Below are 13,630 nucleotides of genomic sequence, written 5' to 3'. Positions count from 1 at the left end.
CACTACACCATTTTCAGATGTAATTCGAAACATTCCAATCGTAATTCGTAACATTTCATTAGTAATTCGATTATTTCATTAGTAATTCGAAACTATTCAATTGTTATTCTATAATTCCATTTGTAATTCGAATTATTGCATTTGTATTTCGAATTATTCCATTTGAAATTCGAATTATTCTATTTGTAATTCGTATTATTTCATTTGTAATTCGAATTATTTCATTTGTAATACGAATTGTTCTGCTTGTAATTCGAAAAAAAAATGGTTTCATTGGTTTTATATTTAGTTTTTTTTCGATTACAAATGGAATAATTCGAAATACACATGTACATTACAAATGGAATAGTTCAAATTACAATTGAAATGTTTCGAATTAAAAACGGAATTCCCGAATTACAAATAAAATGTTACAAATTATATATACACCATTTTCAAATATAATTCGAAGAATTTCAGTTGTAATTTGATTATTTCATTTGAAATTCGAAACATTTCACTTGTAATTTGAGAATTGAATTTCGAATTATTTCACTTGTAATTTGAGAATTCCATTTGATATTCGAATTATTTGATTTGTAATTTGATTTTTTCGTTTGTAATTCGAATTATTTAATTTGTAATTCGAATTTTTCCATTTGTAATTTAAATTTTTCTATTTGTAAATCGAATTTTTTCGTTTGGAATTTCAAATGAAGAAAATTCAAATTACAAATGGAACAATTCGAATTACAAATGAAATAATTCGAATTACAAATGAAAAAATTCAAATTACAAATGAAATAATTCGAATATCAAATGGAATTCTGAAATTACAAAAGAAATAATTCGAATTCCAAATGAAATTTTCAAATTACAAATGAAATAATTCGAAATTCAATTGGAATTCTCAAATTACAAGTGAAATGCTTCGAATTACAACTGAAATTATTCGAATTACATATGAAAATGGTGTAGAATTCTTGAATTACAACCAAAATGATTCGAAATATTACCTAAAAAAGTACCCATATCGTAAAACTTGTTGAAATCTTCGAGACTGAATCACGTGCTCATATTTTCAATCAGCATTTCTATATTGAAAATCATTCAAACACCCTTCAATTGTCTTCTGGTGCCCCTTTTAATCCTCTTATTTGATAACAGAAAAAAAAAACAGCAAATACATGAGAATGGGTCGGCTATAACTTTCTTCTTTCTTGAAATTAAAATAAAAAGTAATCCTCCTTTCTAAAATTTGGGGTTGTTATTTAATTCAAATAAGAAAGCTAAGCAAAATGATTTGAATTTTTGTTTCAATTATTTTTTTGTTCTATAAATTTTGTACTTTTGCTAGGGATGACTAAGTTTATTTTAAACAAATTTAAATCAAAATACAATCTATTATTCATAATAATAATAATAACGATATTAAATTAAATATAAAAACAAAACAAAAATAATTACTATGCGCTTAATTTTTACACATTTAACTAAATACTGAAATGTTTGATGTTTCTGGCTAAACTTACCTCGTCCGTATCACTGCCCACCAACAGTAAATCGAAGGGAATGGCTGCCACCAAATCTATTAGGAACCAGCCACTCAAGTAATGTACCGCTATACGACCAGGATGGGAAACCACCTCATCTTGGCCATTGACAAATGTGGTGCGAAAATTGATTAAAATATCGACGATAAATGTCACATCAACTGCAAAAATTAAGGATAAAAATATATTGCCGAATGACACAGAGAGAGAGAGAGGTGATAGAATAACAATTGAGAGAGTTATATATATTCAATACAGACAGTATTTATCAATCCTGGATAAATATATCAGATCAGAGTTTTAATTGCCGTTTCTAAACTAGCTATTAGACATGAACTAATCATGATTGAAAATTGAAATTGAAACTGTACTGTGCACTGTACTGTACAGTAAATAAATATGATTAAATTCAATGTAATTTGAGAATGAACAAAAAAAGACACCAACTATGAAGATGTGTGTGTGTGTGAGAGAGTGAAGTACATAATGATGAAGTATTTACATATTTAATATAATGTGGAATGTATGCACTTTTATGTTGAGAACTCAATGAAAGGTCCAAAGGATAACTCTGGTCTCGCAGATGATATTTGCTTTAGTGTTTGTCCTTCTTACCTGGATCGGCTTTCATTGTCTCTGCACATGTGTACATGTCACTACAACTTTTAATTGTCAAAAGAAATGTCAACCCATTGAGAGATTGAGTCCAATGAGTTATGAATTTCATTTCGACAATTAAAAAGATTGGATATTTTAATAGTTTTTGAAATAGGTATCAGAGACCCCATAAAGTATATGTATGGATTTCAAGGATCAGAAAAACTTGATCTGTACTATGCATCAATTCAATAAGATAAGGTGTGTGCGGGTGTAGGGCGGCAAAACTGTTTCATTTGTCGACCGAAAGTTCAAGAGAGAGAGAGATTTTGCTGCCACCTTTATTTATAGGTGGTGCCAAACGTACCGATAATGATTTGAATGTGTACTAATCATTCCACCGTTTACTTTTCATTCATGCTTTACAGTTTTTCTAAAAATGTTGGTGTTTTCATAAATTTTAAATTTTAAATTTTGCCTGTCAAAATTAATTTATTTTATAAATACTCTCATTTGTTAGAGATGGGACATATTTTATCGTTGTTCGGAGAGTAATTTAAATTGAACAATGTACAAAAATCGTTCTTCGCTCTCAGAATTTTGTATATTAAAAGAAGTAAATAAATAATGCATAATTTGGGCTCGAGAGCGAATTACCGTCAGTATGAATAATTTCCTTTTGCCAATCCTAGTAAACTAAAAAAACAACTTTTATGGCCAAACTGTGTTGAAGTTTAGGTGAAGGTTCATGCAACCGTTAGTTAATATGGCTGTGGTTACATGCATATATAAAGGGTCATGAAAATTGTAAACGGTCAGATCACGGACAAGATGTTTCGTGGATCCAACTCTTACAAAATGTGTTATGGGTTAAATTGAAACTCGTTTCCATGCAATATTCGTAAAGACCCTAAATCTCAAATGGGATCCAAAGGTAAAAAAGAAGACTTCGAAGATTGTCTGACCTTTACAAATTCATGGGTATACAGACCGTTTGTAGCTGAGGCTCAGGCGACAGTCGTTGATCGATTCACTTGTCTTGTTTCGCATCACATGTAAGTAGCTCTGCCATGGAAACTAATAGAATTCATAAATATTTTGATATTTTTATACTTTTTTTGTGCTCCCGTTAATGACAACTATTCAGATTTCGGTCAAACAACTTGGCATTCTACCACTGTCGTACACACCATGGGCCTAAATACACACCTTTGTCTACTGACAATAATCTTATTTGTACAAAAGAAATACCATGAAAGATCACACAGATAAAGATAGAGAAAGGTATAGCTAGAAGATCATATTTCCTGATCACACTGTTGTTCAATATTACATATTTTCGTGTTCTTAGTTCGCCCTTGCGTTTTGTTTTTCTGTATATTGCATCTAGGTTTTTGTTTTCCAATTACCTATAAGATCCACAATAACTATAGGATCACTGTTTATATACTTATTGGTACGTCTCTGATAATCTTGTTCACCCAATAAAAATGCAGCAACATATGGGGTAAATATAGCCGTGTACATCACCAATATTAATATGACCCAATCCCAAACAGCTTTAAACGGTGAATAGTGAAGTATGGTCCATCGATGCGTTTTAGCTCCCATATTCTTTTGTTCTGGCAAGACATTGGCTCCCAATGACAAAACCTAAAAATAAAAAGTAATAAAAAAAAACATTTGTTAATAAGATTGATTCAGTATTGGATGTTCTTAACTCTTGGGGTCATTGATTTCTTTGGGATATTTTAGTGGACTAGAATACGAGTAGTGGACAAAATAAACATATTTGGACGCTTTACAATTTAAATTTGCGGGTCCTTCTTTTAACTTAGTTGTTAAAACTTTAACATAATCTAATGACTTCCGTGACTTCCTCTCTTTTATGACAACATTACCCTTTTAGATTGTGGTTGCCGACAAAAATCGGTACAATTAAAATGATTACAATTTCTGTAATTAACGAAAATTTTCGGTTTGTTAGCGACACAAGTAAAGTAGTCGCCTACCAATATCAGCCATGGTAGAACAAATACAAGAGCTGTGTTCCAGAACTAAAAAGTTTTTACAATTTTTACGACTTTTACACATTTTACTCCAAAAACCGTTCCCGTACACAAAAAAGTTGTAAAATGTTCACTTCTCTTTAAACAAAAATGGCGCTGAATGACGTTCTCTTTAAAAACTTTTTACACGACAAATTTGGGCGAGTAAAAAAATAGTAACATGGTTGCCGGCGTCTGATTGGCTGATATGCCGACTTTGACATTTGTTCCAGTTTTTTTGACGTATTTTCCATTTTTCCGTTCCCGAACTATTTCAAAAAACTTGTGTGTGACAACAAATTGATTGCAGTTCTCTCTTTTACGAGTTTTACTATTAAAAAGTACGGGAACGAAGCTAAGGTAAAGTTAATATTACAACTCGAACAACAACCACAAAGGAATTTGTTTTTGTTTGGAACGTTAGTGTCAAACATGGTACAATAATTTGGAAGGTAGGTCAGGTTCGACCAAATTGTGAAAAACAAGGCCTGGGTGTATTTGCTTATTCTGTCAGAATTGCCATAACTGAATATGCAACAGGTTGTACTTTTTATAAGTTATTTTGGATCATTAACTAAAAACGCGAAAAATGAATGGAAGGCAAAGTTTTCTTTACAGAGTCAGTTCTGTATATGTTCAAAAGTTTGTTTCATCATAATGTTGTAATAAATACAAATAATAAATGTTGTAATAACAATTTTCATTTCGACTGAATTTTAATATGTATAAAATATTTTGTCATATTTTTCAAAACCATACACATACATACACAATTTGTGTATACTGATTTGAAAGAATAAGCAAACCAATAGAAAAAAATTGTAATCAGCTGTTTGCAATGCCCTACCATGTAATGATTCTACCATGAGTGTCAAATATAAATGTAAACCATGGTACAAATACACAGGTAGCCGCATCGGCAATTGTTGGTAACATAAGGTGTCAAAATTTGACATCAATTCAATGCAGTTGACACATTATGTTACCATCAGCTGGCATGATAATGCTACCTGTATTATTGTACCATGATGTAAACAAAATAAGGAAATGTCTATAAATTATTGGAATTTAAAAAACTAATAATTTTTCACATTTGATTGAATATTTTGAAAAACATATGTAAATGAAAACTCGTTAGATTTTCAGTTTGAAGGTTTCCATATCATTCCACTAAATGCACAATATCACGCAGGAAGTAGAATTCTTGCAAAAATTTTTGGGGTCGCTCGTAATTCATTGAAAAAAGAGAAGCTGTTTCAATCTTTTGTTTTTGAAAACAAGAAGCACATGTTTATTAGGGCTTTATTATTTTCAAGTTTAACAAAATACCACACATATTAACAAATATTGTACCACCTCTATAAGTGGTGTTTTAGTGTGCGACATGTAGTTCGGACCTGGAGGAGGTTACATGTCAATGATATGAAGGAGTCTTTATGGGAAATTGTTTTTATTTCAGATGAATATTTTTTTTCTTCAAAAAATATATGTCCCTAATATACATCGAACATAGAAATAAATACATAAAATGTCGTATGGAATTTGACACTAACACTACAGCCCAGTTCAGTCAGCTGGGTATTGCTGCTACCTTTTCTTGTTCTACCATGAATATCAGCATTTATTGGTGCTTTTCATTCATAACCTTGCGTTGCAATTTCTAACGATTTTTGTCGTTAACTAAAAATTCTTCTACAGGGAAGTTAAAATATTGCATTATAGTTGGTCCACAATTTAATTCCATAAACAATAAGTCTAGAGAATTAATTTAAAAACAAGGAAAAACGGCGTTAAGTTCGGCCGGGCCGAACTTGTTATACCATCCACCACAAGTTGAATTGAAGTAAAATGGAATAATTAGTTTCCTTTCGTGTATGAAGAGGACTTAATACTAAATTTCAGCAATTTCGGTAAAACAATGTGAGGCACCATTCTATGGGGGCTATTTTAAAACGTCGATCTATACCGACAAATTTCTGACGGAAAGTTTTTAGGCTCAAAGAAGACTAAATACCAAATTTCCTATATCTCGGTAAGAGAATGTGGCTAAAACTTAAAAAATACGAAAGATCAAGAAGTACGCTTCTATGGGAATATAGGAAGACGTGGACCTATACTGATAATACTCTTCTGGAATATTTTATAACTCTTGGAAGACGAAATAACGAATTTCAGCCATTTCGGTTGGATATTGACGTCACAATCTTCAGTATTTCGAAAATCGGGAGGTACCCTTCTATGGGGGCTATATCGAAACGTGGACCTATACCGACGAATTTTGGTCAGAAATTGGGCAATATGAAAGCGTGGACCTGTACAGACAAATTTCTGGCGAACAGTTTTATATCACATTGAAGACTAAATACCAAATTTCAGCCATTTTGGTGGAATATTGAAGCCACAACCTTCAAAATGGGAAAAATCGGGAGGTATATTTCCATGGGGGCTATTTGAAGGCGTGGACCTATACCGACAAATTTAAAGGGGAAGTTTGAGTACCCCAAAGGAAGTCTAAATATCAAATTTCAGCCATTTCGGTGGAATATTGAGGCCACAACGTTCAAAATACCGAAAATCGGGAGGTACCGTTCTATGGGGGCTATATGAAGGCATGCACCGATACCGACAAAGTTCTGGGGTAAAGTTTTATACCACCAACGTAGACTAAGTACCAAATTTCAGCCATTTCGGCGTGTTAATGAAGCAAAAACCTTCAAAATACCGAAAATCGGGACCTACCGTTCTATGGGGGTTATATGAAGGTGTGGACCGATACCGACAAAATTCTGGGGGAAAGTTTTATACCCCTAAAGAAGACTACGTACCAAATTTCAGCCATTTTGGTAGGATAATGAAGCTAAAACCTTCAAAATACCGAAAATCGGGAGGTACAGTTCTATGGGGGCTATATCAAAACGTGGACCGATATATCCCATTTTCAATACCAACCATCCTGCAAGTAATAAAAACTTCATGTACCAAATTTTGACTCTCTATCTTTAAAAATGCGAGCTGTATCTTGATTTCAACAGACAGACGGACGGACAGACGGACATGATCAAATCGACATAGAATTTTATACTGATCAATAATATATATACTTTATAGGGTCTCCGACGAATATTTCGATGTGTTACAAATGGAAAGACAAATTTAATTATACCCTCCATATGGTGGAGGGTGTGTATTGAAGAAGGATTCCATGAAGACCAGACACTAGTCCGACTTGATAGTAAAAAGGCTTCAAAAATACTTCACAACTGCAAATTTGCAATAAGTTTAGTATATATCGTCACCACAAATGCCCGAAGAAGTAACCCACATGGAAACCGAGATTCCTTTTTTGATGGAATCTGATACATAAAGCTAAAATACATGCTCTGGCAAAGTATCAAGCTTCTACCCAGCAAAATAAATTGGAAATAGTGCAATGTGGACTGGTTCTGTCACGGCATGTTTTGATGCAGTTCAAACGGTGTCGTGAAAAAGGCACTCCAATCCTCACATTTTAACAGTATTTCGATGCAATCCAAAGAATCACATCCATTTGTCACATTTTAACAACATCCGGATGCAGTTCAGCGGAGTCGTGAAAAAGGCACTCCAATTCCTCACAATTTAACAGCATACGGATGCAGTCCAAACGGAGTCGTGAAAAAGGCACTCCGTTCGCTAAATTTTATTAGCAGTTGTTAGAGATCCCTACATGGAAATAATCAGTTTGTACATCTCTACAGGCAGCGGCATACCGTCGGTGTCATGCTTAAGTGTTCCATACGCCATTTGCCTGTTTTGAGATAATCGCATTTTAATGTTTTGCGTCACAACTGCGTGGAGCTGGCTAAAGCAAATATTTATATATTTGACTTGAAATATTAATAATAGTATATAGAACATAATTGCAAAAATTTAGAGGAATATGTATTGGAATATAAAAGTTATAGAGATTTTTTCGAAAATTCGTCGATTTGTTCCATATCCGCACTTATGACACAAATGTGAAATATTGTAAATCACATGGAACAAAGTGACAAAAAAATTTCCATCTTTGCCTCAATAGCTTAAATACTACTAATTCGAAAATTAAAATTCTGATTTTTGAAATGTGTTTTTAAACTTGTAATTTTATAAAATATTAATTTCATAACAGAAAAAAGTTTATGCTTTCCCGTCGAGGTGTGGATATCTCGTAAACTAGAGCAGATAGGAGAAAGCCGACTAGAAATTCAGAAAGAGCATACCGGAAAACCCTAGAAACCATGTGTATCTCAAAAAATCAAAAATGGCGTATGGAACACTTAAGCATGACACCGACGATACATTTTCCAATAAGAGATAAGCGTGTTAACATTTCCAAACATTTGTTAATACAAACTAAATAATATTTAATTTTTGAACATTTTTCCGGTAACTCACGAGAAGAAAATTTCCGAATTGAGTGCTGTTGGAGTACATGTCGAAATCTTAACTGGTGATGGGAAGACAACCCATTTAGCAGATGAAGCGAAAACAGTTCAGCTTGGATTAAATGGAGAGCGGAGAAAACACGCATGTTTGCGATTGAATTCAATGGAGAATTTTCATAATTTGTGTTAATGTGATAAAGTTCTTAATATTTTTGTTTTACACAAATAATAAATGCATTTTATTTGTTCTGGGATATTTTGTAATGGCTTCCACAATTTCCTGTATCAAAACACGTGCTTTGGACTGCCTCCTATTTAACCCCAAAGGGTTACCTAAAATGCAATGCCAAAGGGTAAGTTAAAATGCAGTGCAACGGAGTACCTCTTTCAGTAGTCACGCTCTTGTAAAAATCATGAGTGAAAATGCATAATTTGATGCACTTCCAGATCACTTGTACATATCATTTAACTGCCTCTTTGGAGGCAAACTTTTTGCTGGGTACGTTTAAAAATAAACGATCCTATTCAAGAAATGCCAATAGACGTAACTGCATACTGTAATTTTCATAAAACACAAAAGGCGTAACCCACATTATTTGAAAATTAAACAGCAGTACAAACAATGTAGTCTTTGATTTTTGCAGCAATTATAATACCAGAGGGAGGGTATAGACCCGGTTCTACTGAACCGATTGAGCAATGGAATTGACAGTTGAAACCGAGTGGATTTCGTAAATGTAAACATAGTATTAGGTAACGATATCTCAAGAATTGTAGCTTTTTTTCCAAAAATCACAAAGACCATTATTTCAGTTAATTTTTAAATCAACAACTTTTACTATAAACGGTTTTTAATGGTCTTACAGAAAAAATCCATAATTGAAATAATTGAAGACGATGACAGAAGACGTATGCCCCGATTTAAATAAACATCTAAAACGCACATATGGAAAACAATATGATAACCGGACAAATGGATGTGGTTATTCGGAAGGCAATGCAAGACAAATGAAGACGGGATGTAAAGTAGATCGTCTCGATATTGCTCATTTTTCCAAGAGAAATAAAGAACGGAAATATTCAAAATTTAAGGCGTTGATACGAAAACGTGTATATGCTTAAAATTCACGTCGTTCTAATACAAAGATGTATTCTTTAAAGACTGATACGATTAGGCTGTAAGTTTGCCAAAAATGGTCTTGTCAACCAACCCATGGTATAATAGAGATAATTGGATAAATTGTAGTAATCAAATAGGTCCAGAGAAAAACGCAAATTTTCTGTATTGGTTTACTTAGACAAAAAGACAGGAGATCCTACAGTCAATAAACTGCGAGCATTGGCTTTTGATCCTAGCAATATCATATTTTTTAAAACTGATATCAATGACGACTACCAGATTCTACCACAGAGAAGTTTCGGAAATTTTAAGGCAGTGGATCCTCCTCAGATGTACATACAAAGGCTAAATGTTTCAAAAAAGAAATTTCAACACATGCAAGATTTAAAACGCTTAATTCCAAGTGATTGTCATTAGTTGTATGACAATATTCCTTATGAGAATTAAAAGTTACATTTAAATTGTTACAGATCACTTAATTTATACATATTAACTATTTTTTGTCCATAAATTGACTTAAATACAACAATAAATATAATATTCCAGATTTAAATATCGTCTAATACAATTGAAATTATAAATTGGTATGTTCCAGAACCTGCAAGAAGCTACTAATTTTTACTACGATAACATTTTTTCCTTTATGTTATCGGAAAAAATAGTAATAATTAGTAGATTCTTCCAGTTCTGGAACAGACCAAATAATTATAAGAAATTATAGGGATGGTTGGAATAGACAGTTCACCTAATTGTACAATTAAAATTGTTCCACAAACATCCCAGATGGTACAATGGAGACTTCTCTCATCACCTAACTGTGGTCCATTGAAATATCACCGTGAGAACTGGGTATTGAACCCAACACCTTCAGATTGCTAGTATAAAATTCGCGTAGGCCAATAAGTCCGTTCTAATTTAATTATAATAGTTCATTTATACTAGTTTCTTTAAATGTATGCTCTGAAATTCTGAAAAAATTACTTTTTTCCAAAAATATCTGTCTTAAAACACGATACTAAAAATTTTCAATATTTTATAACACCGTTTTCATTTTATAACGTTTTTTGCTTCTCGTGTAAAGTTTTAATTTTGTGGGTTACGTCTTCGGGCATTTATGATGACGATATACAAGTTTTCAAAATCAGCCTTTGTCTAGCACCACATCTAATATGCCTGATGAGATGAATTAAACCACCAGCGAAACGATCGTGGCATATTGGTTGAATGTGTGTGGACTTCTCTAGATATCACTTTTTCAATACAAACTCCTTAATTCAATTAAATAAAACTTTCACAAATATTTAGCTTCGTCCCAATTTAAATAAGGCAATTATCCTTGCGGCAATTGTCAGTTTAAGGGAGAGAGAGGTGAGGTATATGGTAACTCTTTGCCTCTGAACACCCTCTCTCATCGACAAACTGACAATTGGCGGAAGGAAAATTGCCTAATATAAATTGGGACTTATATAAAGAATGTCTTTGTACAACATCTTTATTTAAGCTTCGCAAAGAATATTTTATCGCTTTCTTCTATCTTTTGTACATTCTTCGCACAAAAACGTTTGACTTTTGAAGACTATGGTGTGAATTCGCTTTTTTTTGTATCACATTCCTAAATCCGTCTTGTTTTTACGATTAGAGGATAACAATGGAACACAAGGTCTCCGAGTGAAGTGGCTGTCAACAATGACAGTCGCGCGTTCTTTAACCTACCCTAACGATTAGAGGATTACTGAAAACCTTAATATGTCACTTACCGTTTCAACAGGATCGGGAAATTTAATTTCCATTTTAGGACTTAATAATGCCTCTTTGTCCATTGTGTCTTCGCCATGTTCGCTGACATGTTTAGACGAGAGTTTTCTACCAAATATTTGTGAGGAAAATTTGTATTTGTTACTATTGCTGTTTGCGTTCTTTCGCTTTTCGTCTGGCGTTGTCTGACAACTACTTTGCACTGTCGACTTCGAATAAACCCCTCCTCCGCCACCACCAGTCCCTGTGCCTCCTGCTCCGCCTTGCTCGTAGTGACCACTATAACCTTCCGATTTGGGTTTTTTGCTTTTCTCGCTGGTGTTATCCATGCCGCTCAAACCAGCTTGCGTCTGTATTAGTACAGCTTTATGTCGCTGTTTCTCACATTTGTCGCACGAAACACTGCCCAATCCATTCATTTCCATTTTATGGATCGGTTTTAATGTGCAGTTTTCTATTGGTGTGTGTTGCGGTGGGTGTACCACCTTGGCTGATTGTTGTTGCTGTTGTTTGTACAATAGTTGTTGTTGCTGTTTGCGTTTGTGTTGTATTGCTTCGTACGCATTCGATCCATATTTTTTGCCCTGCTTCAAATTTTCGTGCAGGCAATTTTTAATATTTTCCAAGCAGTTCTGGGACAGTTCGTTTTTCGCACATTTCCGGTACATGAATTCCTCTTCGCCATCATCTATATTGTTTCGTAATATCTTGTGGTACATGCGAAAGTTGTTGGGATTCTTTTGGCAAGTGTTACGTAAAAAGTATTTGCCATTCTCGTCCTTGTATGAGAACAAATTGGAATTCATAAGGATGTCCGAAACAAATACACTCTTTTTATTCATCCTGTTGGCTGTGCACATCATCGAGAAGAGTTCGCGTTCCACAAATTTCTGCAACTTCGAGGAGCTAAGGATTTGGAATTTTTTCTTTCGGGTATCCACTAGAGGAGTTTGCTTATTTTTCGATACGTAAATTTCACATTGGCGTAGAATCTCGTCTAACTTACGTATCTCATTCAACTCAATACAGGATTTCTGTGACATAATGCAGGTCTAAATCAAAATTCGAAAGGTACATCTTTAGCATGGAAGAAAAGTAGGAGAAAAACGAAAGCAAATTGAAAAATCGATTCTAATTTTCACACAGGGTTGCTCCACTCACAATATTACATCAGCCCAAATATGAAAACAAAAATATGATAAAGTTAAATTTATTCCAAAAATTAAATGATTTTCCCCTTGTTTCCTTGAGTTTTGTGTTATCCTGACATGGCTGTTTTATTTCTTTACAAAATCTAAATAATTTTGTTATACTTGTATTTTAATCTGCTGTCTTTTTATCAATTTTCTGCTTAGATATTTGCTCTGGATACTCTATGGTTGGAATAAATTAATTGTACTATGCTACGACGAGTTACTGGCTATTCGTTTCATCTTCAACCCCTAATTGTAGACTGTCTTGCCAACTTTATTCATAGGATTCGTGTTGCCAACATTAATGTTGCACCACTTTTAATAACGGTTAAAAATAATTATATGCCCATATTGAATTTTGAAACGTCACTTGCTTATGTTTTCGAATAAAGTTACAGGATTTTAATTAATTGAGCTAAGGAGTTTCTATTGAAAAAAAAATACATATAGCGAAGTCCCACTCATCAAACTCTATGCGACGAACGTTTCATTAACTGGTAAAACATCGTCAGGAATTTGGAAACTTGAAAATTTTTATTAGAAAATTCTTTGCCATTCTCTTTTAAAATTTGATTGACGTCCACACACAGAACCTTTACGTACCTGCGTTTTACCATTAAAAATTAAAGTTTTTTATTGCTTTTCATTGGTTTAAGAATTGCAAATTGATGTCATTTTCACGTTAATGAAAATTGTCATAGTCTGGCACAGGACTATCAGCCCAATTATGAATATCAACTCCCCGCGAGTTTTCTCATTTTTTCCTTTAAGTTGAAACGGCAGAAAGACAAAACTCACGGGGAGTTTACATTCATAATCACCTTGTATGCGTACATTCAATGTTTATACAAAGTCGTTAGACTACTTTTGGTTACTCTGCCATACATTGAAAATATCACATGCAAATGTTTTTATCTTTAAGGAGAGAGCGGAGGTGAAGGGGATTCCCTTCTCCCTTCTTATCAATAAAATATGACTT

General features: G+C 33.4%; 1 protein-coding gene across 2 annotated transcripts in view; it reads right to left on the bottom strand.

The window, feature by feature from the left end:
• Positions 1 to 12,913, bottom strand: part of sei (potassium voltage-gated channel seizure) — a 72,052-nt gene extending 59,139 nt beyond the window's left edge. For both annotated transcript variants that reach the window (XM_073988629.1, XM_073988630.1), the window contains exons 1-4: positions 12,620 to 12,913; positions 11,461 to 12,535; positions 3,539 to 3,782; positions 1,512 to 1,693 (exon numbers count right to left, since the gene is read on the bottom strand). In XM_073988629.1, coding sequence (XP_073844730.1) covers positions 1,512 to 1,693; positions 3,539 to 3,782; positions 11,461 to 12,501 — 1,467 coding nt within the window. In that variant the 5' untranslated portion in view covers positions 12,502 to 12,535; positions 12,620 to 12,913. The remainder of the gene's footprint in view (positions 1 to 1,511; positions 1,694 to 3,538; positions 3,783 to 11,460; positions 12,536 to 12,619) is intronic.
• Positions 12,914 to 13,630: the final 717 nt, after the last annotated feature.

The sequence above is a fragment of the Musca autumnalis genome, unplaced genomic scaffold, assembly GCF_047663935.1.
Source record: "Musca autumnalis isolate F117 unplaced genomic scaffold, ASM4766393v1 scaffold_5, whole genome shotgun sequence".
Classification (NCBI taxonomy): Eukaryota; Metazoa; Arthropoda; class Insecta; order Diptera; family Muscidae; genus Musca; species Musca autumnalis.
This window is presented reverse-complemented; position numbering and strand designations above follow the sequence as displayed.